General features: G+C 44.9%; 2 protein-coding genes across 3 annotated transcripts in view; both read right to left on the bottom strand.

The window, feature by feature from the left end:
- Window positions 1–26200, bottom strand: part of ABCA1 (ATP binding cassette subfamily A member 1) — a 384145-nt gene that overhangs the window by 86078 nt on the left and 271867 nt on the right. The window lies entirely within an intron of this gene.
- On the bottom strand, window positions 4737–23052 carry LPL (lipoprotein lipase). Of its 2 annotated transcripts, none has more exons than XM_069777318.1 (10): window positions 22754–23052; window positions 15611–15774; window positions 15292–15471; window positions 14551–14662; window positions 11863–12096; window positions 11378–11620; window positions 10125–10245; window positions 9121–9303; window positions 7845–7949; window positions 4737–6838 (listed from the first exon to the last, which is right to left on the bottom strand). In XM_069777318.1, the coding sequence occupies exons 1-10, from the start codon at window positions 22836–22838 to the stop codon at window positions 6793–6795; spliced, it is 1473 nt and encodes a 490-aa protein (XP_069633419.1). In that variant the 5' UTR covers window positions 22839–23052; the 3' UTR covers window positions 4737–6792. The 2 variants fall into 2 exon arrangements, with proteins under 2 accessions (XP_069633419.1, XP_069633420.1); XM_069777319.1 differs by having other exon boundaries at window positions 15611–15771.

Genomic DNA, 26200 nt, shown 5'->3' with positions numbered 1-26200 from the left:
GGGATGATGGCAATATTTGTGAGAACTCATCCAGAGCTGGTATTTAACCTAGTGCTTGAGCAGATCATGACCTGACATTTTACGTACTCAGTTTGGTAACAATCCATAGGAGGAGCAAAGGCAAGAAAGCTTGAGCTATGCTTTCCTTTCAAAACTGGGGTATCATGCCAGGTGTTAGTATAGCACTAAAGAGCCCACATTGTCAAGAAAAAGACTTTTCCCAGCCTCAGTGGGGTTTGGATTAGGCCTCACACTGTGAGGGCAGAGTTAGCCTTTTCACCAGGAACACAAGTCTGGTAGCCCTCTCCTCACATCCAGAGTCAGCCATGGAAGAGGTTTTTAATCCCAAGGATTAAGGGAGCCTTGTGCAGCAGCAACCTCCCAGGCTGCGGGAGGAAACCTCAAAAGCTTCTGAATGCAGCATGCCACAGGAAAGAAGCAAGGGCCTCACCAAAGCCTGAGGACCTGGCAAGGAAACCTGAAGTATTTTTTTTAATGCTTCTTTTGAAAAAGCGTGTCTATTCTTAGCATCTTTTCAACCTGTTCTAGTGTGGAAATCTGTTCCTACTGCTCCTAATTTCTGTGGTGTACCTGTACATACAAAGAAGTGAGCTGGCACTGGCAGTCCTCTCTGGGAGTGTCCTTGTTTCACTACTTAGAAGATTCCAGGTTTACAGCTAATTGTGGGTAAAAAAAAGCTTTGGTAGGTGGAGCAACACAAGATGTGTCCTCACTTCCTGGCACTTTTGAGGACAGACACATGGCCAGCCAGGCTGTGTCACTGCTCACCGAGTGGTTCGACATGGTGGGGTGATGAACAGTAACAGACACTCTCCAGAGTCATTGGGGAGAAACGGGACTAACGATATCAGGTTACTTCCCACAGGAAGGGCTTACAATGAAGAACAAGGTGTTTATCTGACATGAATGGTTGGGAGATTACATCATTGGACTTATACTGCACCCACACACTAACACCTGCTACACCCAAAGTGATCCCTCTTTAGCATCTGCTTTTCTGATGTGGATGCATTGTTCTGGCTGAGCTAACTTGAAATGATTTAGGGAAGCATCCTGAGCATTGCTGAGCAGAGATAGCACCACACACGGATACAAAGGCATTGTTGAAACAAACTCTACATGGGATGTTCTGCCAAATGGTTCCCTTCCCTTCCTCTTCTCATTTCCTTGTTCTCCTTCAGTCACTGGAGAATGCTAATCCCTTTAGAGGTTCATGTGTAAACTGGTGACTTTCCAGACCTGCTACAAAAATGACTTTTCTGGAAAGAGGCAGCAATGGAAGATGGAAATTTCTTTCCTGGATGATGACTTGGTGGCAGTTGGATTTGTCCCCTTGGACCTGAGGATTTTAGTATTCCTATGCTTGGATTGACAGAGGCAGAATATGGACAGCCCTGCATTGACAGCTGTAAACAAAAAGGAAAATACTACCATTACTTTAATTCTTCCTTTTTATTGAAAATTTGTTTTCGGTGTTTTTGACCAGCTTTAGAAACAACACATTTGCAATGTCTTGCTCATCCAAAGCAGCAAGTTTCTGACATTTTGTTCACAAAACACAGAAAAAAGCAGACACGTAACTATATCTGAAGGGAGAAAAGCATTTTCCATAGCTAGTCATCACAGTTTGTGAAAGAAAAAAAAAAACATTGGTATACAAAGATGTGGGATTTATATAGGCCTTCATGATTTCAAGGCTCATGGAAATGAACCACCCATTTTACAGACGTGGAAAGAGGAATAGTTTTCTCACTGCTGAATCAATTGAGTGCTTTCTCAGCTTTTATAGAAGAACTAATCTTGGACTTCAGATGATAAGCTATCATTCTTGCCCCCTGCAATCTAATGTTTAAAGCATGTGTCCCCTGATGTGAAACCAGGTGCCACATTTCAGGCACCTATGAAGAATACAGTGCCTCAGCAGGGGAGTCAAATCAGCTAAGTACCAAACTGCTAATTGAGTATGGAGACACCTACAGACAGCACATTCATTCCTGGTTCCAAAAATTTCTTAGAATGAAATATGTGGGAATAAAATCTAGGCACTAGGAACTTGAGTCAGGACTTCCTTGCCTTGCAGGCACATTGGCTGAAATCCTTTTCTTCACCCTTTCTTTCCAGCCAAGAATGGTTCTCTCTGCCTGTTCAAGCCATTGGTTAGCCATGGGAGAGTCTATGCCTTCCCCCCTCCCTGTCCCCCCAGCCCTCTCTGGAGACACTTGGCAGGGTAAGCAGGGATCATTACATTTCCTGACGTGGCTGGGTATTGCAGAGCAAGGTGCAAGAGTAACATAGCCAGGGATGGCTCTGAAGGCTTACAGGGGAGGCCTGGGTTCTTGTCCCTGGACCAAAAACTATTTCTCTGCTTTACCTAATAATGTGTTTAGTGTAGTGAGGTTGCTGTGGCTTTAAAAGAGTAGTAATATCATGGTGCTTTTAGGAGATATGGTCACAGACTTGTCTTGTACAACTCTAGGAGTCCTTCCAGTCCCCCAACCCAGCTGCTGACACAGGGAAAGCAGCAGCATCCTTAGAACACCTGCTGCCAGCATTTTCATGCAGTCTTTCTCCACAGATTTGGTTCCTTCCCTGTCTTCCCTCTCCCATTCATTCCCCCAGGGTACTCCCTACTTCCCATTCCTTCCCTTCCCCTCCAGTTCCTCCCCCTCCCTTTTTCATCCCTCGCTTTTGTGCCCATCCATTTTCTATTTGCATACCTCCCCTCCACTTTCACAAGGAGTGAAGCTCTGCTCCTGTCAAAGAGCAGCCTCTTTGACCAAGGAACAATGTTGGAAGCAGAGTCTCCCAAGCCAACTCAGAGCTGCTCTAAATGCTCCTAATATTGTCCCCCATGTGCATGTCACTACAGCTCTTCTTAATTCTGGCACTCCCAAGGTCCTTGGTAGAGCCTTGCTGTGTATTACACAGAGCAACTGTTCTGATGACAACCACTCTTGAGCTCAGCTGTGCTTACAACATGGGGTCAAAGTGACTTTCCACTGTTAATCCCTTAAGTGGTAGTGGTGGTAAGTGATTGGTGCTTGCCTTCTGTATCCACAGGGTCAGAATACCTCTATTTTGGTCATATTGGGTTTGTGTGGCAAGGTTTTGGTAGTGGGAGAGGTTACAGGGGTGGCTTCTGTAAGAAGCTGCTGGAAGCTTCCCCTGTGTCTGACAGAGCCAATGCCAGACGGCTCTAAGATGGACCCGCCGCCAGCCAAGGCCAAGCCCATCAGTGATAGTGGTAGCGCCTCTGTGATAAAATTTTTAAGAAGGAAAAAAAGTTGCTGGGACACAGGAACGGCAGCCGCAGAGAGAGCGAGAACATGTAAGAGAAACAACCCTGCAGACACCAAGGTCAGTGAAGAAGGAAGGGGAGGAGATGCTCCAGGCGCCGGAGCAGAGATTCCCCTACAGCCCGTGGGGAAGACCATGGTGAGGCAGGCTGTCCCCCTGCAGCCCGTCGAGGTCCACGGTGGAGCAGATATCCACCTGCAGCCTGTGGGGAAGACCATGGTGAGGCAGGCTGTCCCCCTGCAGCCCGTCGAGGTCCACGGTGGAGCAGATATCCACCTGCAGCCTGTGGAGGACCCCACGCCAGAGCAGGCGGGTGCCTGAAGGGGACTGTGACCCCATGAGAAGCCCGCACTGGAGCAGGCTCCTGGCAGGACCTGTGGATCTGTGGAGAGAGGACCCCATGGAGCAGGTTTTCTGGCAGGACTTGTGACCCCATGGGTGACCCACGCTGGAGCAGTGTGCTCCTGAAGGACTGCACGCCATGGAAGGGACCCATGCTGGAGCAGTTTGTGAAGAACTGCAGCCCATGGGAAGGACCCACATTGGAGAAGTTCGTGAAGGACTGTGTACTGTGGGAAGGAACCCCACGCTGGAGCAGGGGAAGAGTGTGATGAGTCCTGCCCCTGAGGAGGATGAAGCGGCAGAAATAACGTGTGATGAACTGATCATAAACCCCACTCCCCGTCCCCCTGCACTACTGGCGGTGGGTAGGTAGAGAATCCAGGAGTGAAGTTGTGCCTGGGAAGAAGGGAGGGGTAGAGGGAAGGTGTTTTGAGATTTGGGTTTATTTCTCACTACCCTACTCTGGGTGATGGGCAATAAATTATTTTTCCCAAAGTTGAGTCTGTTTTGCCCGTGGTGGTAATTGGTTGAGTGATTTCTCCCTGTCTTTATCTTGACCCACAAGCCCTTTGTTATATTTTCTCTCCTCTGTCCAGCTGAGGCGGGGGGCGGGTGGGGTGTGCAGATAGAACAGCACCTGTCATCCAGCCAGGGTTAACCCACCACATGGTATAGCAAGGGGCAGAAGCATAGTTCTCACACTTGCCAAAAAAAAAAAAAAACAAAAACAAAAAAACCGAGCATGTCAAAGTAAGGGCTGTTTTTAAAAGGGCATGAAACTTGAAAACCACAAACTGCAGGTGACCAGCCACTGCTCTTGTGATAGGGATATCTGCTGGCACATAGTCATTCTTTGATGTGCGATTTTTGCATTTCTCAAAAAGAAAGGCCAGGGGGCAGGGAGAGTCTTACCCCATCTTTTCCAGAATCCAAATAAAAGGCTGCAGCCTTCACTTAACAGATATACAGCAGATTGCTTCATCAAAAGGAAACTAGGGTCTTTTGCATGAGTTTGAGAATTTTATTAAAACCATAGGCTTCCATTCTGTACAAAACTGAGGAGCTTTCTTTTAAAAAAAAAAAAGTATTAACCACATAGGAAATAATGCAGTGTAAGTGGTTTGTTGACAAAAATCTCTCTGAAAGCTATATACAGGATTAATACTACACAACTGTATTAATGTAGAGTCTGTCAGCAATTTTAGCAATATATACAAACTACACACATAAATATCTTATTTACAGCTAATAAATAACATCCAAAGCTAAATCATGTGTCCTCATGTACAAGAACCTTCACTATTTTGTATCCAAGTTCTGTATGTGTTTGTATTTGATCCTGTATTAAGAGCACACCTGTTCAGACAGTTTATCTCCAGAGAACTTAACCCTTAAGAGAAAACTGCAATAAAATGTGAAGTCTACAGGGAATAAATCATTATATTTATTTTTAGAGGTCTCAGATGCAGTGGCTCAATATTCACCCTCAGTGACTCATCATATCTCTGCTGTAGTTTAAGGGTTAGGAAATCAAATGTGAGCAATTTCAGAGTTATTAATATTCCAACATATTGCACTGTTTAAGACTTTTATCCCCAAATATACTAGCAGCCATGGCTGGAGAAAAAAAAAACAACCCAAAAACAAAAACTGTGCACATAAACACATACATGTTGGTTTTGCCTTCAAGATGGGATGATATTGGTGAAATCACCACCTCCACAGTCTTGCATATGCAGGAAGACTACAAAAACCAGCATCAATAACTCACATTACACTTCTCCAAGTCCCTACCTTCAAGCCCTTCTGCCTCCCCAGTATTTTGTTTATCTTCTAGAAAGCTAAGAGAGGGCTAACTGAACCTTTCAGAGCACTAGAAAAATTACACGTTACTTAAAAAAGGGGAAGCAGAATCCCTTTATTTTTGGCAACTTGCAGCATGTCTAATTCAAGTGTTTTTCAGAGTATTCATTCTTGTTCATCACACAGTCAGGCTCTTTTTAACTGTCACAGCTCCTGCTCCTTGCCAAATTCCACCTCAAGTCAGAAAACCAAGCAGCTACTAGGATCTACGGCTGTATCACAGCCAAGCAACAAACCAAGGTGGGTCACTGGCAGTCATAATTCCAGTACAGGGAAGCATGAGCATGCTTGTCACCTGTCAAAGTAGCTTCACTTGCACTGAAGACTGCATACAGCAGCCACTCAGCTGCATGACTGACATTTGGTGTCAAAGAGCAGAGAAACTGTCAGAGTTTTGGCATATGGAATGCAAGCAAGTCGGGGCGGGGGGGAACCCACACAAATCTGTTTCCTGCAGTTTCTAGTAGCTCAATTCCTTTGTAGTTCCTTATTCACACAGTGTTGGAGGCCAGATGGTTTCATTTTCAAGGAATGAAAGCACACATGAAAAATTCAATGTCTGCACAGGACACTGGTATTGCTGTCTTCTCCTACAACTGCTATTTATTCCAGGGTAAGCTGCATAGAAGTATATAGCTTAACAGATCATACCTATTGCTAAGCAGCACTGGCATCTACCCCCAGTAAAACACATTCATAACCACAAACTAGAAAATTCATCCCCATATTAAGTCAGTCCCTGACACCTTTTAGTAATACACACAGCAAAGGTGTTCTTTCACGTGAGAAACCTACTCATTTGCTAAACACACACTTGAAGACAATGAACTCTAGTTACTGAGCTGTCTGAAAATTCAGCCAAGCCAGAAGAAAACCTGTCCAGCTTCAGAATACTCCTAAAAAGGAAGAAAAGCCAGGTACAGGGCTTTGCTTCTTTTCAATAAATACTAGAAAATTGCTATAGAGGATTTGATGTCAAGAAACCTTGTCACAAGGCACCATGATTAAGCAAAATTACTTATTCCTTCCCAGCACTCAAGCCTTTGGCAAGTTGTTTTGCAGGTTTCTTTTTGTTTTTAATTATTTGGGTAATGTATCTTTATGGTTAGTAACTTTGTATGCTGACACTTCCTTACAAGATAGCTAGAAATAGCAGGCAAAAAGCCAGCAGTGGATAAATATTTCTATATATTTGGTTCTGAACATCCAGTCCGCAGGGATGAACAGACTCTCCTCCTCCCCAGTGTGGAAAATCTTCATTCTTGTCACTTATGCAGATTCATCAGCAGAATTTTCTTTAGAGGCTTTCTTGGCACTGTGGCAGGGTGGGGGAAGACAGATAAGGTGAGGAGGAGAAGGTAAGATACTTGTTCTTTTTGTCTTATTCTTGAGACTTAAGATTAAAAAAATACTATTTAACAGGAAAATAAGTTACATGCTTGGGCTTTTCCTGGCTGCTGCTTGATTTTACATGTCAGATACACACACAGAGCTCTCAAGGCCTCCCCAGGTCATTGCCTTGGAGTGAAGGTCAGCACATGTGCCTTTTTATGCAGAACTAGATCTCAGTATAGAAGTGTCCCCATGAGACCTTTCACACACAGCAATTACACTGAAATAAATATAACCACTTTTCCAGCTCAAACTTTAGTGGATAAAGTCCAAATAAAGCTGGCCCCACATTTGAAAGTTTACTCTGGGTCAGAAAAATTATTGATCAAAAAATGAAAGTGCACCAAGGGCTATTAAACACAAAGACTCAATCTCCGATCGAAATCAAGAGATGCAAATCTCAGGAAGTCACTCACGGTACAGTTGCCAGCAGAAAGCAGTGTGCCAGGGAGAGCACCTGCAGATGCCTGCTCAGTTTCTGTACCAGCCTCTGAATCTGCTGCTGGCCAGTGAGGAGGGAGGGCTCTGGGCTAACTCAGTAGGGATGTTTGGATGTTCTTCAATTAAGGGTAAATGCAGGGTATCTTTAGATAGAGGCATGCTTTCCTCTCTGTGTCAGTGCCTTGTCTGTAAACTCTCTCTAACAGTCATTTATACTTGGCCACCATGAGAACACGAGAAGCACTGAGTTGTACTTGCTTTTCAGACATGCTAACAACCACACAAGGAGATGGTTAGCAAAGAACCAAATTAGGGGTTTTGAAGCTGCCAAGGCTGCCATAAGCAAACCTCAGGTTAGTCTGAGTTGTGATGCTTCTGATGCCTTGAGCAGCCTAGTACACAAGCCAACTAAATCAGGAAGTTTTATTAGATCCTCCTGCTACCACTCAAGTTTCCCCCAACCCAGAAACAATAGTGATCACTCATACCCTCCTCTCTTCCTGTTGACGGGCTCATCTGCACATTTCACAAATATTGCTGCCTCTTCTCCCTTACTTAGATGCGAGGTGCCATCTCGAGAACAGAACACCACCCTGTGGAATAAATATTGGACAATCACATGACTGAGCCAGATGCCTCTTTTTAACCATAGGAACAGGACTGGTGCTTGGAAGCAGTCTTTATACTTTGTCATGTGGGGCACTACTACTCTACAAGCCTGTGAGAAAGTGATTTTTAAAAGACAATTGTGTGACAAAAGAAACACTGTGCAAAAAAAACCTGGCAAGTCCATTATGCATGGAGCTCAAACTGTAGCCATAACTTTTGCTGGTCCTTTACATAAAGTCTTCTGGTGGCTAAGAGACCACAAGCTCTATCTCAAAGTCTCTTGGATCTTTATTTACACCAGTCCTTGTATGACTTTTTGTCAGGTGAATTATCTTGGAAGAAAGCCTTACTCCCTCAAATGCTTGCAAACAAAGTAGGTTGCCAATTCCAGCAAACCTGAGCAGTTGCTTTTCTATTTATCAGTACTTTCCCCACCCCTATATTTGTTCAGCTCTGATGACTGTTCTTTGATCAAGTGACTGCCTTGTTTATTCAAAGGAGGAACATATACACAATACTGTATATAGGACATGTGTACTATGTTCTGGGTCCATTTTCTGCTAACAGATCTCATGTCTAGTGAATATACGTATTTTAAAAGATTGTCAAAGCAGTTCTGTTCAGACTTTGCTGTTTTAACATTCAGGCATTAGCAACATCCTGCAACATTTCATTTTTCACCCACCCACCATTCAGGTATTCAACTCCTAAGAAAATCCAGCTTAACAAAGCAATGATTTCTTGTGCAAATGCACTTTTGGAACGGTTTCTAAAAATCTCTGTCTAAGCATGCTCTTTGCAAGAAAGCTTATGCAAATGTCCAGCGAGAGAAAGGAGGAGAGGAACTGCAAATACAGTCAGAGATGTTGGTTCATGGAGATCCTCTCCTGGATGTTATAACTAACCTGATGCACACAAGACAGTGGTATGCAAATGCATTATGTGGGAGTGAAACTACAGACTGCAGATCCCAGTGGAAGCAAACAACTGAACCTGGCTGACATAAAAGCCAGTTTGGTGCCATGAGCCCTGATTATCAGTGCTGCACCCGTTTGTAACTTCTATCCATGTTTTGTCCTGCCCTGCGAGATACCAGGGATCCGGAAACACTGTCAATTAAAACTAATTTAGCTTATAACAATCAAAACAAGTTACTTTTTCTGAGTTTCTCCTGACTTCACTCTGACTCTCTGGATGTCAAATGTAAAAGGAGTCCACCAGTCTGACCAGCTGAAGAAGCTGTCTTTTTCCCACTGCAGCTTCAGCATAAGCAGGTCACCGATATCCACTTCTGTGTAAATCAGGAAGGAGAAGGTCTTGTTTGAGGAGACTTCAGGCCTGTGGGGAGGGGAATAAGGGAAAAAAAAAAAAAAAAAAAAAAGAACTGTTGGACAGATAAAGAAAATTAAGGGGAAACAGAACCAGGACTTTATGTACTTCAGAGAAGAAGGAAGCAACCTTTTCCATAGTTCTGATGGACGGAATAAGGAAAAAACACCTTAAGCTTTTGTAAAGGCACCAGAAAAAGCTACCTCCAGCAAGGCTGGTAAAATCCTGGGACAGACTGCCAGGCAAGGGGTGTCTTCTGCAGTGCTGGTGGCTCTCAGAGAAGCCAGACAAGCACCAGCCAGGAACAGCTTAGGTTCCTTGGAGCAGTAAACAGACTTTGGCGCTTTCCAGCCCCATACCCTGCCAGTCCATGTGCAGGGATGTAAGCACAGACTTCTGCTTATTTGCAGAGCTGTGGAAGCAAATCCCATGTCTCCCTCAGCTTCTGCACTGAGGCCCTGAGGCCCTCAGACCCATCAAACAGTTAACTTCAGGTTGCAGTCTGCTTTTAAGGAGTTTTAACACAGGTGGAACACGGCATCAAGATACTGAAAAGAGAAGAAAACAAAAAAAACTGCCACACCAGAAAAATTGTTATTAGACTGAGCCACAGGTCAGACTTCACATTTCCATATTTCAGATCTCTTATCAAGAAGAACTCCTATAGAGCTTAGATCATTAGCTTCAGCAGTGGATGCATCCCCTTGATCAAGGACAAGAGCAGATTCTGGGACCCTGTAGCTGGAGCTAGAACAAGTTTTTTCAGCTGGGACTTTAACAGATTTAGGTAGACCCAACAGTACATTGCAGTTGTTTCTGTAGCTACTCACAGTGTGAAAGCAATGTCCTCACTCTCCTCTAGAGTGCCATAGAAAGAGATCAGGAATGGCTGGTTTGTCTTGGTCATATTAGTCTTTCCAAAGAAATGGATCTTGACCTGGTAATGGAAGACTGGAAGAACACAAAAGAAAAGGCCATTAGGAAAAAACTCAACCTCCAAAGAGACTGCTGGTGACAAAACCACCCAATAATCCCCATGCAAATCCTAGGCTGGAATATGCCAGTATCACTAAACCAAGGAGTTTAGTTCCCTGCAGGTATCCAGGGAACTATTTTTGTGAGGAGGTAAAGATTAGGATGCCAGGGAATAATGATGAAAACACACCTTTGCAGTTCTGGCAACTAAACTCTGCATTGAAGTTGACTGCCACCATAAAAAAACCCCAGAGTCTGCAGTATTGCCTTCAAACCTGTTATAAATCTGTAAGACTTGCTGTCCTTGAGTTGAAACAAGTAAGTTGTGCCCTCCTCACAGAGGAGCCTCGGCGAAAAAAAATTCAAACCCACTGACATTGCAGATTAAGCAACAAATACAAGAAAAACACCAGTTTTACAGCTGTTCTAACACTGCAGGAATGTGCCCTCTGATTGCTGGTCCATCACAAAATGCACACAATGAGCATACCATGTGGTACAGTCAAAGCTAGAAAGGGGAAAAAAATAAAGTGGTAAAACTCAACTCAGAAGCTATTTCCCTACCTGAAAGCCTTCCAGTTCTTTCTGGCAGTGTCCTTCTCAGATCTACCAATGTGACAATGGGACTCAAAAAGTGCTGCAATATTTTAACAAGGGCTGGTGCTCCTCTGGCAAAGGCACTATGAAAGGCACAAGTCCGATGGTTGCACATCTTTAAAGAAGCTGTGCATCAGGCTGAGCTCTGCTGATTATTTTCCCAGCAGTAGGAAAAATTCATTTGGATGAAAAATACTGAAAAATTTTGGAAGACCCAGTTGTTCTAAGTGACTGGGCCACAGACTAAGTCATCTTAATTTTGCTACTTAGAAACTTGTTACAAAATACGTGCCTTTGTTTTCTGCCCACCACCTCCACAACTTGAGTATGATGATACTGTTTTTCTGACACTGCAGTTTAGTTTGGGTTTAACGGCAAACCGCAGGCAAGCTTCACCCCTGCTTACCAAGGCACCAAAGCAGCAATACTGTCACCTGCAGCACGCACCCACTCTGACACACAGCTGAGCAAAAGTACCAGTCTTGCTCACCAGTAAGCAGGCAGGACCTACCTTTATAGGGCATCTGAGCACGGGTCTTCAAGTACATTTTGGTGTTTCTCTTCGTTCTCACCCTGTTGACCTTGTAACCCAAATTGTTGCAGCGGTTCTTCCGGCAGCTCAGGCAGAGACCCTTCTCAAAGGCCTCCTTTGTGTTGCAGCGGTAGGCCATGCTGGGCTTTTCTTCATAGAGGAGGGAGTCAATGAAGAGGTGGATGGATCGTTCATGGGAGCATTTTACCAACTGATCCACATCTTGAAAGAACAAAAATGTTTAATATGTATACATATATGCATATAATGATATAAACCCCTAAGCAGTGCTGTCAACAGGCACCATCTCCTACACCACAGCTAGGCTTTACAGGGTGACTTTTAAAAACACTTAAAAGAACAAGTTCCTGTGCCTCTCAAAGAGATCTTTGCTTGCAGGAAACCTGCAGGCTATTGAAGGTCACCCTTTGGATGTGATACTGTTTGTTTCGGAGCAGCCTCACCTGCAAAGCCTTTTTCAGCAATCAGACGGAGTGCTTCTCCCAAGTTGCAACCCGGCTGGAAACCTCCACCATTAGGATAAATATCAATGTGTCCAACAGGCTTCTGGATCCCAATGCTGCGGTCTGGAGAGCCTCGAGTGTAGGTGTGTAGGACATCCACAAAGTCAGCATCATCCGGGGAGAGGCGGGTGAGGGCATCGGCATACTCAAAGGTAGGACCAGCTGGATCCAGCCCTTTATGGGGCAAACCACAAAGAAAAACTGAGATTATTGTCTGCCAAGGACACTGACAGTGATAACAAATGCCAAACTCAGCTACCACATTGGGCTGGAGTATTGCATATGGTGCTGGTGTCACTGCAAACATTACACTGGGATCATTTAAGTAGCATTCATGTATATAGGAGAATCAAGTACACTACCTTGAAATGCTGTCACTGTTTAAAAAAATAAGGTGTATGTAAACATATGTAAAGAAGCCCAGATAGCTTCCTCAAGCCTGTAGCATTTCCAGTGTATGGAAGAAACAAGCTAGTAAATGTTTTCTCAATGTCTTCCTCTCTTGTCAAGAATTGTAAAATTTCTATCTGAACTGTCCTAACTCCCTGTTGGGGGAACAAATGGGAAACATAAATGAAAACTTCACTGTCTACATGCCTAAGAGGGATTATAACGGTGAACTGTCAAGCTGCAGCAACACTGACATCAAAAACACCCAGAACTATTCTGCCAGTGAACAAGTACTATCTCTTGAATCCAGACAACTACTTGACAGATGGCTTGAAGGCAGAGCTGAAGGGACATGTCTTTTCTGCAGCCCACACCTGGGGACAGGTACCTGGGCTGCCCACCCCTGGTTAGCCTCACCTGGTCTGAGCTGCCTCCCCCTCTGCTGTGAGGACTTCAGGGACCACAGCCCATTGCTCCCTGTGCTCAAAGGTGATGCTGCTTTCCCAGACAGGTTCATCCTGGGCACCGAGGGCAACCATGGGGGCATAACTGGTATTTGACTGATTTGGCAGCCTCAGTGAAAGCAACATAGCTGCAGCTCAGAGAAAGGAAGGGTAGACGGACTAGTGCTTTGGCCTCCTCATTTTAATCTGCCGCCTCTCAGGAGTCAGCCTGTCCTGATGGAACTGCTGCCTAGCCTGCCCACCCCCAGCATGCCTGTGGATCTGAGACCACAGCCAGGCTCAGGTGAAAGGGCAAAGGGTGCCAGGAGGAAGGGATCTAGGCTCCCATTTGAATGCCGCTCACAAGCTCTCTCAGCAGCAAGGGCACCACAGATGAGTGATTTTCTTAGCCTCATTTGCTCATGTTGGCATCTCCTTTGTCACCAAGATCAGTGGTAGGGGCTCAGCTCTCCAGGTGCTGGGCTGTAAATCAGCCCCACCATGGCTGTGCACTCTGCCTTGTCTAGCACACTTCTCAGCCTCCAAAAATCACCCTAAGCAGACATCTAGGCATGCACAGGAACAGGGCACACATATGTATACTTCCCTCCTGTCCTGGTTTCAGCTGGGATAGAGTTAACTGTCTTCCTAGTAGCTGGTACAGTGCTATGTTTTGAGTTCAGTATGCGAAGAATGTTGATAACACTGATGTTTTCAGTTGTTGCTCAGTAGTGTTTAGACTATAGTCAAGGGTTTTTCAGCTTCTCATGCCCAGCCAGCGAGAAGACTGGAGGGGCACAAGAAGTTGGCACAGGACACAGCCAGGGCAGCTGACCCAAACTGGCCAACGGGTATTCCATACCATGGGACATCACATCTAGTATAAGAACTGGGAAGTGGGGGCAGGGGATCGCCGCTTGGGGACTAACTGGGTGTCGATCAGTGGGTAGTGAGCAATTGCCCTGCACATCAATTGTACATTCCAATCCTTTTATTACTACTGTTGTCATTTTATTAGTGTTATCATTATTAGCTTCTTCTTCTCTGTTCTATTAAACCGTTCTTATCTCAACCTGGAAGTTTTACTTTTTTTCCCCAACTTTCTCCCCCATCCCAGTGGATGGGGGGGAGTGAGTGAGCGGCTGCATGGTGCTTAGTTGCTGGCTGGGGTTAAACCACAACACCTCCCCTTCCAAAAACTCTCCCAGTATTATTTTCAGCCTAGAATATTACTTGAGCCCATTAAAATTAATTTTTTTTTAGTAACCCACAGTGGATCTCTTCTGATTATCTGTCCAGTCTCCCTTTGAGCCTGTATAAACTTGCATCCACAGCATCCCATGGCAAAGAGCTCTGCAGGACACCCACTGCAGGACGATCTATCTCCTTTTCTTTTTGAACAGCTCCCAGCAGCTGCAAGGGATGACCACCTAGATGAAGACAACCAGCTGAAGTTCTCATGCTGCAAGAGATACGGTGACCTTCTCCAAGCCATGGATCTGGCCAGTCTTGATCACATCCCCCCAGTTCATCTCTTTTCATGTTCAATGACTCCCTGCCTACTCACTTGTGCAGAAGCAGATCAAGGCTTCTCACCCACCACCTTTGCTGTTCTTTTCTGAACCTTCTCCAGTCCTACTACAGAAATATCAGCCCTGCTGATTCAATAAAGCATGAACACATAACCTAAGTACTGCCAACAAGCAACAGTTATTCTGGTGATTTTCCAGAGGAACATAATAATTCACTATGGAAGAGACAGGACTCTCCACTCTACAACCACAGGTTTTCTTACCAGTAATTCGGTTCACCTTCTTCTTGGTCAGGCTCCCAGCAATTCCAGCAGCATGAGCACCTAGACTGTACCCCAGCAAGTGGACATTGTTGAGAGGATAATTGAATTGCTCCTGCAGAAGACAGCGATTTGTTTAAAGTTTGAACTCAAATGGGAAAACATCAGAAGACACAAGGGACAACGTTTTGTAAACACTGGGATTTCTTTGAGCCATGAATAACAGAAGAACACTAAGTACAATTAACATAATTTTGTGCCATACTAGGTTGCTTGAGTTAACTAATTTAAGGCAAAAATCTAAGCAGAGAGGAATGCAGAATGAAGGACAGAACACAGGGCTGTGTATTATATCAAAGGTTTTCACCTACCTCCTCCCCACCAGTTTCTGGATCTCCTAAGTATTCCCCAAAGGCAGGGCAGACTTCTGTTTCCCAAAGGCTGGCTGCTGTATAATATATAGGAACCTGTCTTTCATAGCTATGTCTCACAGAGCCTTCAGAAATACTGTGGACTCACATGGCTCCAGAGACCACAAGGTGAAGTTTCTGGAATGCACTATAAAAGGCCTTCTTGTGTAAAGGATAACCATTAAAGCTGGGATTCTACCAGTGCAGCAAAAGTACTGTCTGCAACAGCTTAACTCCATCTACTGAACAGGAGATGATCAACACAGCTGCATAATTGCTGTTTTGTTTCCTAGGACATTACGTACAATGTGAGACTTGAGACTACATGTCTTACCTCCATCCAGTCAATAAACATAGCAACGTCCTTTCCCACCAGCTTAGTGTATGCAGCAGACACTGGGTAGTGTTGCTGAGCTCGAATTAGCCAGTCCACCACAATGACATTTGAATCGGGTTCCCTCTTGTACAGAGCATCCACCAGCTTTGGGACCCAACTTTCATACATTCCTGTCACCTGTTGGGTTGGGTTTTTTTAATTAAAAAAAAGGAGATATCTTAATATCATCTGTGGTGTATAGACACCTCAGCTGACGTATCTAGCACAGTTTATCAGGAGTGTGGTTAAAAGGGAGATTCCTCCCCTTTCTTCTTACCGTCCACCCATGGATCACCACAAAGGTTTTACTGGTATGGTTGAAGTTGCACTGTGCCAGGCTGTCCACCTGCCCAGGAACCAGGTAACAGACATCCTCATCAGGCTCTGCAGGCGTCCGTAAGGAAAACTTGCTCTCAATTCCCTCAAAATTGGTCTCAGCTTCTGCCATGCAAGAGCACAGGAAACATTCAGTAGTGTTTTAGGAGTATTAGGACAAATAGTTCACAAGTCACAGGTACAATATTGGAGAGATATCAGGAACAGTCAAGAATTGGAACACATGTTTTTCATTTCTTACAATGTTCCTTTTGCACCACAACAGCCATGTAAAGAGGAAATCAAAGGGTGAAAATTGCTCCCCCTCCAAGGTCCTGCTAAAACACTGAGGATCTGGCCAGCTGTCAGAGAGGTATGAATTCCTTTTAGGAGCCAGTATTTTCCCCATTACATTATTAACAGGAAACCTGTGAATTACCACAGCAGTGCAGAGAACTACACAGGACAGTCATAGACAGTACATGCAGGAAAACAGCAAGCTCCTACCATACTGTTACATATTTTGGTGGTTCATCTTCCACATCACTCCATCAGTAATCACTGCCTATCAAGGCTCTTTATAGCACCCAGTAGTTGCAGTGCATTAAAAATAAGAGCTGCAGAGTCACCACTGGTTTACAAAATCCTAGTTTTAACATTTTACCAACAAAGAAAAAGTAGCAAGAAGATCAGACACCCATTAAAGAAACCGAACTAGCAAAGCAGAAGCCTGTATTTTGAAGGCAGTACTTTTTCAGATAATCTGGCAGGCAACGCCACAGGAAAAAACTTTCCTCTGCCTTAAGCTATTTTGAAGGTGGGAGGGGGGTGGTGGGGGTGAGGAGGGGGGTGAAGATCATGTACTGGTGGTAACAAAGCATGTGATGGCCTGAAAAGATCACTTCCTAGAGAACTCCCTCCAGCTTCCAGCTTCAAAACATAAGTTTTCCTTTTGTTCTTACAAAGCAGAGAAGTGACTTTAGGCTTCATGCTCACTACTTCCTTTGTCTGGGAAGAAACTTAAATGCCTCCTCTTTTTACATCTGATTCAACACTTAAGTACCTCTATATCCAGCAGACCCTGTAATTAACTGTGGACTTAAACTCCAATGCGTTTTGAAAACCAGGCCCTACTTTGGCAACTCACATTTAGCAAATATTGATTGCCTGTTTTCCAAGTGAAGCTGCTCAAGGCCAACTCTGTCATGCTCAGTGTTGTGTTTCCTGGCAGCATGACCACCAAGCTTTCACAGACTCCTGAACACACATTAATGAATGGCTCCAAGCCACCACAGGTAATGCAAAGGGACACAGTGAGGACCTCAAGCTGGACACGCAAAACAGATTTCCAGTCCCCTTCCTTTTCCCATTGCAGAAGAGGTCTTCTATGATACCTGGTAGACTTGTATTTCTCCATAAAGTTGAGCTGCATCATCCAGAGGTGATGAATAATGAATGATTTTTTTTTTCCTAAAACTTAGTTTTTCTGGTCTTCCCATTCAAGCTACCATACACAGCAGGGCATTGACTCATGCCCAGCCTCACTCAGCCCTCAGGTAGCTGGATGAAGTCTGGGAGGTTCCTGCTGTGCTTGGAGGGCCACAGAAATCAGAAATTAAAAGCCTCTTGCATGAGGTGTAAAACTAGCACACAGGCTAGCAACAAATGCTCATGTACAAGCCTCAGAGAAACTGCCATCATCCGCAATCAACGCCTTAACATTGCCCGAGTTCATCAGGACTTCTCACCTGCCGAAAGCAAAGCACATGCAGGGAAGTAACAACTGTTCACTGAACAGAGGCAGTGCTCAGCTTTAGGTTTTGACCTTGACTGTGCTAGGCTGGCTCGCTAATCCAGGATAATTACACTGAGGGCGCCCTTCTTCCCTCTTTCCCCCTAATGAAGGGATAAAGTTTATGAAAAACACCTTTCTCCAAGCCAGTAGGTATTCACATAATGGTGAATATAAGACTTTACCTACTGAAAGCAAAATTTACCAAACTAACCAAATGCTGATCCTTCTCAGAAGTTGCCCCTTTTTTGTATTTTTGCACATTCAAAACTTAATTTTCTCACCAACTGAGAGAGTACAAAAGCTCCTCCTGAAAGAAATCTTTAGACTTACACTATTTACTTTTTAACCAGAAAAAGGAAAGACCCAAAGGCTGATTGGTTAAATATCAACCATAATTTTGCACTCAGCAGTGAATCAGTAAAACCTTGAAAGGATTAAGAACAGCTTTCAACTGTAAGGCGTACAATGCAAGGACTTTCAATTATGCATATTCCTGCCCAGCACAGGAAGGCGAACAAGAATAGTCCACCAGCTCACTAGGTAATAGTGCTTCCTTCCATACTTAGATATGATTTCCCTTCTGAATTAAATCTATCTGATAATAATCCAAAATCTAAATTAAATTGATATCCTGTCCTGCAGTGTTTTCAATTACAAACACATGCTAGAATCTGCATATAAGTTCAGACTGCATCTCTTTTGGAAACAAGCTTGTAACAAACTAAATTTACACTGCAAAGTGCACCATACTTAAAGGTGCACCAAACTTAGGACTGCAGTACAGTGGCACCTACCACTGAAGATGTGCAAAGTGCTTCACAAATATTTGTGTGCTTCCACCTAAAAAAATCTGAGTGGGATTTCGGGACACAGGAACACTGAGGTGCAGTTACCACCAGGAAAGCAGCAGCTGCAAAGCAACAGCCTATGAGTTAGGGAAATGGCAGAAGGCCACTTTGCTCATTTAGCTATGTTGTATGAGGAATTAGAAAGTCAGAGGAAATTGTCAGCATCTTTTATGCTCACAAAAGGTGTCACATTGTCCAATATCCACATATGCTCAGTTCCCAGCAGCAAGATACCTCTGGATGAGGGAAGCGTGTGTGGTGGGGTTTGTTACAGACTTCTCAATGATGTGCTCATTAAGAAGCTATTCTCAATATTTGCCTGAGTTAGGCTTTCCAAATTCTATATGGCTCAGAGCATTAAGATAACTTGTCTGCACCTCATGTTGTGCCACACGTATTGCTGGAGTATTACCTCACCTCCCACCTCCTGCAGATTAAATTTCAGAAATACAGTACAAAGGTACATAATAGTACTGACACATATACCGACATCTGTATGTACCATGCTTTAAAACTGCAGCAGAAAAGCTATAAAGCATATCACTTCAGAAAACTAGCATTTCCCACTTCTACTTCTGTATCTCATGAAGTATCTTGGTCTATTTAAAAAAAATGATTCAGAACCAAACTTTGTCATACAGAGACTTTTGTCACAGACCTTTTCCTCATAGATTTAAAGTGAGAAGTCTCCTTGAATCATGTCCTAACTGAGCTAGTCAAACAGTTGGGTCTCATTCTTACAGCCTTACACAACGCCAAAGAAATGCAGAGACAGTCAATGTACACACTCACCAGTGGTTAGTTAATGATATGTTTTAACCCAAATTAATCCAGGGAAAACCCAGAAATGGGGAGTCTTCAGCATGTTTCTGAAAGGTGGATAGAAATTTACCTGAATTTGCATCAGGTTTTACATAACATAGGTATAGAAATTAGATATAAAGAAATTTATGTGCATCCATACTGAGGCACTAAAGTAGGTTTGAGTGACAAGAATGCAAGTCCATTTCTAAACAAGGCCTTGAAGAGAAGCAGGCCTGGAGGTAAAAATGTGTAGACAAAACAAATCCATGCTTTTGCTAAAATTCACACTTTCCCAGGCTTAGTTCAGCAGCAGTATAAAGGCATGTGCTCTGTATTGCAAAAGCTTCCAGGGGCCCAGTTGCAAATACAAGCCCCTGTTACAAAATAAAGTTTTCTGGCCACTGCTATGTGCTTACAGTTAACAAGGTGACCTACAAAGGGATTATTTAGGGAACTGGAAAAGGGAGCGGAATTAAGAATTAAGCCACCAATTTCAGACCCAAATTGGCTTTTCTAATAGCCCACAGGCTACATTGCCAAAATCCATCATTTTATGCTCTGCAAACTTTCTGATGCTTTTCTTATACCTCCACTTACATAATCTCAGTTTTCATACTTTAAAAAAGCTGTCCCATATGTCAAGGTATAGAGAATATCATACAACTCAGAAGAAAGTGGGGGAAAAAAAAAAGGCTGAGAAACTGGAAAAAGTCAGAAGCTTCATTTTCCTGTTTAAACCTTGTGACAACTTTCAATTTGCGATTTGTGAAACTCCATTCAGTTAGGGACTCCTATCAATTTTGAAAGCATCCCACTGACTTTAAGCATTCTGACAGAGTCCAAGTAAGAGTTTACACACTAATCAAGAGAATTGAGCTTCAAGTTTCCTTCATGAGAAGCCCAAGTCAACCAATTTTGATGAAGAAAACAGTTTATCAGTGATCAGCTGGGTGGACAATGTGAGTTTTGAGGAAGTAACACCATCTGGAATATTAATCAAAAGTTAAGCTGCCCGCATCAGACACAGGATGCCAAATATAACAATGCATTTGCCAGAATCACTGCACCTGAACTATGGTTTTAAAAAGGGAATCTGATAAACAACAATTTCCTAGCTTTATGGACACAGACATGGAAATACTATTAGCTAGGTGCAAAGATCATTAGAAATTACATTGCTAGACTGTGTAAACTCAAGCCCACACAGACATACACACATGCACAGCAGAAAACATCTGCACATAACTCCAGCTGGTTATGTAAATTTTGATGTTAACTGGAGTAACTCCTCTCTCAGCTGATAACCAGCATTAGGATCATCCATCAATTAGTCATACTGAATTCCTAAATGAGTTCTGAAGCAAACTCATGGTCAGCTGTAATTACAGAAATTGTTATTGTTCAATTTGATCTACACTATAAACTGAAAGCAGACTACTGTGTGTTGCAATCCAACGAAATCTACCCCACAAGTCAGGTTATTTAACTTTGCTGTAAAGAAATTACAACTTCAAGGTTATTTAAGTCTTCCTTAATGGCAGAGCCCTGAGAGTACCTTCTCCTTTACTTCCCATGTAGGGTCAATGGAAAGAGCAACACCTAGATGCTGAGCAGGGACCTCCCAGCTCAAGTCCTGCAGCTGGCAAAACAAGGGCAAACTGCTGTTCTCACACATGGATGCTCGCCCCTCTCCAAGGCACTCCCTGTCAAATAGATCCTTACTCAGCTGCAGCTGGGAGGCTTGTAACTCAATCCAGCAGAGCTCTTGCCGTCCATCAGTCCCTCCGGGATATCTGGAGTTAGCCCAAGACAATAAAATGCAATCACTGTCAGGCTTTGCAGTAATATGGAGGAAAGGATGCATGAGAAAGCCATACCATGCAAGTACTTCCTGCACAGAAGAGATTCCAGCAGACTTTTAGGAATGCCAGCGCTCATGCTATTCTCCAGCACTCTTTTGATGCCTGACAGCCTCACCACTATGCCTTCTCAGAAATACATTGTTTCTGGAAAGGTCATGCCACAGCTGCCCTGGCAGGTCCATCCCAAACACAGCCACAGCAAAAGCCAGCAGCTCGCATCACACAACAGCGTGAATCTGCTATAACCCCCAACTCTGGATTTACACTGGTAAAAATAGAGGCCAGAATGTCTTCCTAGTAATGTTTTTATCCTGTCCTGGAACACCAATGTTATCTTCACCTCAAATATCTTTTTCTAGGTTGCTTATTAAATACTCTGGATTCCTGGAGGGCTGGATCATGTATTTTCCATGGTTTCAAAACATCTTTTTACCATGGTGTGCAAGAAATAGCGTGGGACTGAAGGCTTGTACATCTTTAGGATGATCACACAACCTGTTTTCATATAACCTGTTCCTAAGGAGAAATAATGTAATCATTAGTAAGTCTGTGGCAAATCAGTTCCTACAGGGATGAAGGCTAGCTCTGGGAAGATAGTTATTTTACTGTATGAAACTTGCATACTGTGATGAAAACTGCTCTTGGTTGCCTCTGATGACACAAGATTGGATTCAAAGCGAGAATACATTCCTTTGGCTGTACCCTAGCACCCTATCCTCTTACTTTTGAATACTTCCCTTCAGCTTCCTTGTGCACAAAGGAAATAACAAAGGCATCCTCGGTGAAAAAAGCAGCTGTTTCCATATTCCATTTCAGTATCACACAGTAGCTCTGAGAGCTACAGCCACATTTTCTTCTAAGGCTGTGGCCTCTTCAAGGTAGGCATTATATGTGGAAGATTAATGTAAGAAATTAAGACTGTGACAGGGCACTGCTAACTTAAGTTTGAGGAATAGTGGTCTCCTAAAGCTAGTTTCTTTGCTCATTAAAACTGCAATCATGTTGCAATTAACCAAGAGAGCATTAGTGAACATCCAGCACTCTACATTTTCCCATGTTTCACTTCCTCTAGCCTGGAGGGTGCCTACGCACAAATGCATGTACAACTTAAATAAATATATATGAGAGTATATCCCTCTGTTCACTTTTTCCCTAACGGATTCTGCTGCGCTAAAGACATTAACTACAAACCAAGCACATTATCATGACACTGATGAAACTCAGCCTTGTCCTAGACAATTCAGATCAAGAGCCATAGGAAGCTGGGATGCAGGGCTCCCATGGGATAGGCGAGTCCCGTGCACAACGGAGAGCTCTGGCCCTCTGGAGACGAGGGACCCAACCGTGGTGCTACCGCTGTGCCGATCCGGCTCCAGCAAGGGACTCCTGGAAGCCACCTTGCTCCTGGGTGAAAGAACAGATCCCAAACCTTCACAGGCCGTGCCATCAGCCCGGCAGGTTGTGCCCACGCTCCGGGCAGGGAGCTGGCTCCGGGTCTGCCCTAACTGGACGTGGGTCCCGCCGGCATCGCTCTCCAGCGCCTTCCGAGGCCACCCCACCCCACCCGGGTCCCGCAGCATCCCCGACACCCCGGAGAGCCCTTGCAAATCTAACTTGCAAACTCCCCTTTCCCGCCATGCCGGCAGCATTTCCCCAACACACCCTCCACCTCCCCCCGCCCCCTCCCCTCCCCAAATCCAACAGGCATGCCCGGCACCTCCCCTGCACCCCCCGCCCCGTGCTCCCTCCGGGCTACCCGCCCCCCGCACCGCCCCCTCCCCGGGCCAGGGACTTACCGCCGGCGGCTGCCGGGGCCGCGCCAAGAGCAGCCACCCAGCGCAGGCAGAGGCAGGCGGCGGCCAGGAACGCCTTCCTCCCCATCTCGCCTCCTCTCTCCCTGCGCTCTGCCGCGGCAGAAAAGTTTCGGGGGGGGTGAAGTTTTGGGGTTAGTAAAGAAAAAAAAAAACACAAAACAACAACAAAAAAAAATACAACCGTAGCGCAAAAGTAATGCGATGGCAATGAATCACTCTGTAAGCAGCACCGGAGCACCCCGAAGCGCCAGGCAAACCTCTACCACCGCCACCCCCGCCCCGGGCCCTTATGTCCCCGCCAGTATGCAAATATACAAATGAGCCCCACACCCATTGGGCGCGCGCCGCGGGGCGGGGCCGGCGCTGCCCGAGGGCGGGCGGGTTGGGGGCAGAGCCGCTCCCGGGGGGCGGTGCGGCCCCCCCTTTGCCCCGGGACGGTCCGGCCCCGGGCTTGGCGCGGCACGGCACGGCACGGCCGAGACCGAGGAGCTCAGGCAGCCTGCTCCGGTGTGCACAGACCCCTCGGCTCCGAGTCCTCGGGCCTAGCTCCCTCTGCCCACCCGCATCTGCCCCAGCGCAGCCCTCTTCCCCGCCGCCCCGTGCCTCGCCGGCCCTGCCCGCACAGCCAAGATGCGGCCCCGCCGCTCGCCCCTCGGTCCTCCCTGCCTTTGGCGACCGAGCTCCGCCGCGCCTCAGATAAGATCTTCCTTCTCACCCATGCTTTTGCACCAGGAGCCAAGTGCTAACTGCATTTTCAGTTCAGCGCCTGCAAGGAGCCTTCTGCTGTTCCCTTGAAAAACCTTTACTGAAACCTTGTTTTGCCAGCACTCAAGGGGATACAAGTTTGGAGTGTAAATTAATTTGCCGGAGATTGCATCGGTACTCTGGAGAAATGGAAAGTTGCCTCTTTGAGCTTTTCAACTCTCTCTGCCCTCCTCTCAGCAATATGGTTTGCAAGCAGCTGGGTGAAAGATCAGTTATGTAAGGACATGTAGTAGAGAAATACTAAATCAATAACAAGACCAGTTTTCATTTCACTGTGCAGCATGTTGTCAGAGGCCCAGCTTCATGAAGAAGCTTATGACACTACAGGGAATGAGGACTCCTGGGTTTTGCAACGTGAAGCAAATGGTATTTGCTTTGAGGGTAACTGATTCTTCTCAGACCAGGCACCTTAGGAGACTAAAATACACCTGGTTCATACTAGCAGGGCTATTCAATAAGAAGTTGCTCGAGTCTAGCAGAACTGGGTCACCTTTGCAATATTAGATTCCGTTAAAAGACTGCTAAGATCTGTGAGTGAGAATACATCTCCCCCAGGACACAACTTGAAGTTCCTCCACCACCAGCTCCTATTTATATCCAAAAGGCATTAGAGGAATTCAGTGAGGGTGCAAACTGATCATGCTAAGACTTTCTTCCCAACTGAGACAACTGGGGCAGCAAGGTCAGGGAGGGGGTCTAAAGCAGTGGGTGAGGCAGTGGGAGAAGGTGGGAGTCAAAGGCACAGGACAGGAAGCGAAGAGGCTGGGGGTAAGGAGAGAGAGACCAGCCTTCCTCACTGGAGGATGGTGGTGGTGTGAGCAGAGAAAAATATGGTTTGCACTGCAGCTTGCTAAGTATTGAGCGTATCCTCTGACCGGTGTTTGATACCCTCTCATCAAAACAATGGCAAGAATTTTCTCATGTCTTTCTTTTTCCCAAGTGTGGACCAAACAATGCATTTTCTCTTGATCTAATTTAGTTGAAACTCTGTAGTGTAATTTCCGCCCTAGAAATCAGCCTGACTCTATCTAGGTTCAGACATCCTCCCAGAAAATTCCAGTCCCTGCAGGCAACATTGGCAAACCGAAAGAGCAAACAATTTAAAGCAAGCTGCTGTAATGGAGACTCTCAGGCCACCTTAATCATAGGTGGTGCTACCAACCCAGTCAGAGCAAAAGAGAGCATGAAGAAACCACGGCTACTGCAGCAAAAACTTAGATTACAATATGACTGTGGGAAGACAACTAGTGTAGTTTTAACTGCTGACAGGATCAGATTAAGCAGGTAGACAAGAGCAGTGGCAACACTTGGCAGGCCAGCCCTGGGTGGGCTGCAGGCCCCCACTAACCTCTGCTAATCCACAGGCTGTAATCAGACTTTCAGTTCATTCCCAATACCGATCATGAAACCCATCAATAGCAAGGGCAGCCAGCAGATTTACAAACTAGTCAGAATAAAATCTAATTTGTTACACTGAAAATGCTAATTTGCATAATTTTTTGTTCCTTCTCATGCCCATGCCTCATTTTAAGACATAATCTGAAAGAGTTATGCAAAGTCTCCACCTAAAACAAAGGAGGAAAATTAAAAAAAAAAAAAAAAGTAAAAGGAAACTTTCAAGTGATGAAAGATGAGGCGGGAGGGGGATTAATTCTGGTTTCTCAGATCTTGAACAAGTTGCCTAAGATTGTTGTAAACCCAGCTGCAAAATAATATGAAATAGATGGGACTTCATGAAGGCACACTGTGTCCCTGAACGCTAAACAATGTGCAATTGCACCAGTCTGACACAGCACATTTTCCAACATTTACAAACTTTCTTTCCCTTGCAGATAGTCATGATCGGATGGAGAAGGAGCTTCATGGCATCAGCTCAGTGGGCTTCAGTGCAATCACTAACTGGATTTGAGTTTTGCTTCCTCTGTAAAATATATAATCCTATAGGGGAAAGCAAAGCTCCATCTGTAAAAAGAACCTGATTTATAGTACTCGGGGATTCCAAAGCGGGTGGAAGGTAATAGATTGAGAGCTAAAATACATTATTTCTAACAAGAAGGAGGGGGGCAAGTCTGGAGGAATGGAGACAGGAGTTGCGTAACTAGGCTGGTACTTGCACCCACAGACCATGTGGAAGGTTAAAACAAGCACACAAGTGTCTCCAACAGAATGTGGGCAGCGTTGGTTTGTGTGGTGCGGCTGTGCTAAACCCCAAGCAAATTCACTGGCTTCACACAACAGAAAGCAAGAGGAGAATCAACCCCAAAATTTCATTTCCACAGCAATGCTCCAAAGAGAGCTTGAAACACAGGGCAAAAGGGGAGGAGGGGAAGGGGAGGGGATGACACAGACTAACTTTGAAAATTCCTGTGCTTCTTTAATTCTATTCATATGAAAGATTTGATAGCTGAGGATGAGAGGTTCTTCCAGTCTGAGAGGGCTTCCAACAAAAGCATCTGCTTAGAAGCAAGCAAAAAACGTGTTCTGCTCTCCTTCTGACCAGGAAATGCAAGTAAGTAAGAAGTCTTGTTCCTCCCTATAAATATTTAAATTTTCTCTTCCCCCCCCCCCCGAAAAGAAAAAGTGAAATTAAATCCAAAAAGTCAGAGTGAGCTTTGAGGTGATTTCTATGCCAGTAAGTTCAAACAAACAAACAAAAAAGGAATC

Source organism: Haliaeetus albicilla, chromosome Z (assembly GCF_947461875.1).
Source record: "Haliaeetus albicilla chromosome Z, bHalAlb1.1, whole genome shotgun sequence".
Classification (NCBI taxonomy): Eukaryota; Metazoa; Chordata; class Aves; order Accipitriformes; family Accipitridae; genus Haliaeetus; species Haliaeetus albicilla.
Note: the sequence above shows the minus strand (reverse complement) of the source record. Positions and strands in the feature narration are given on the sequence as shown.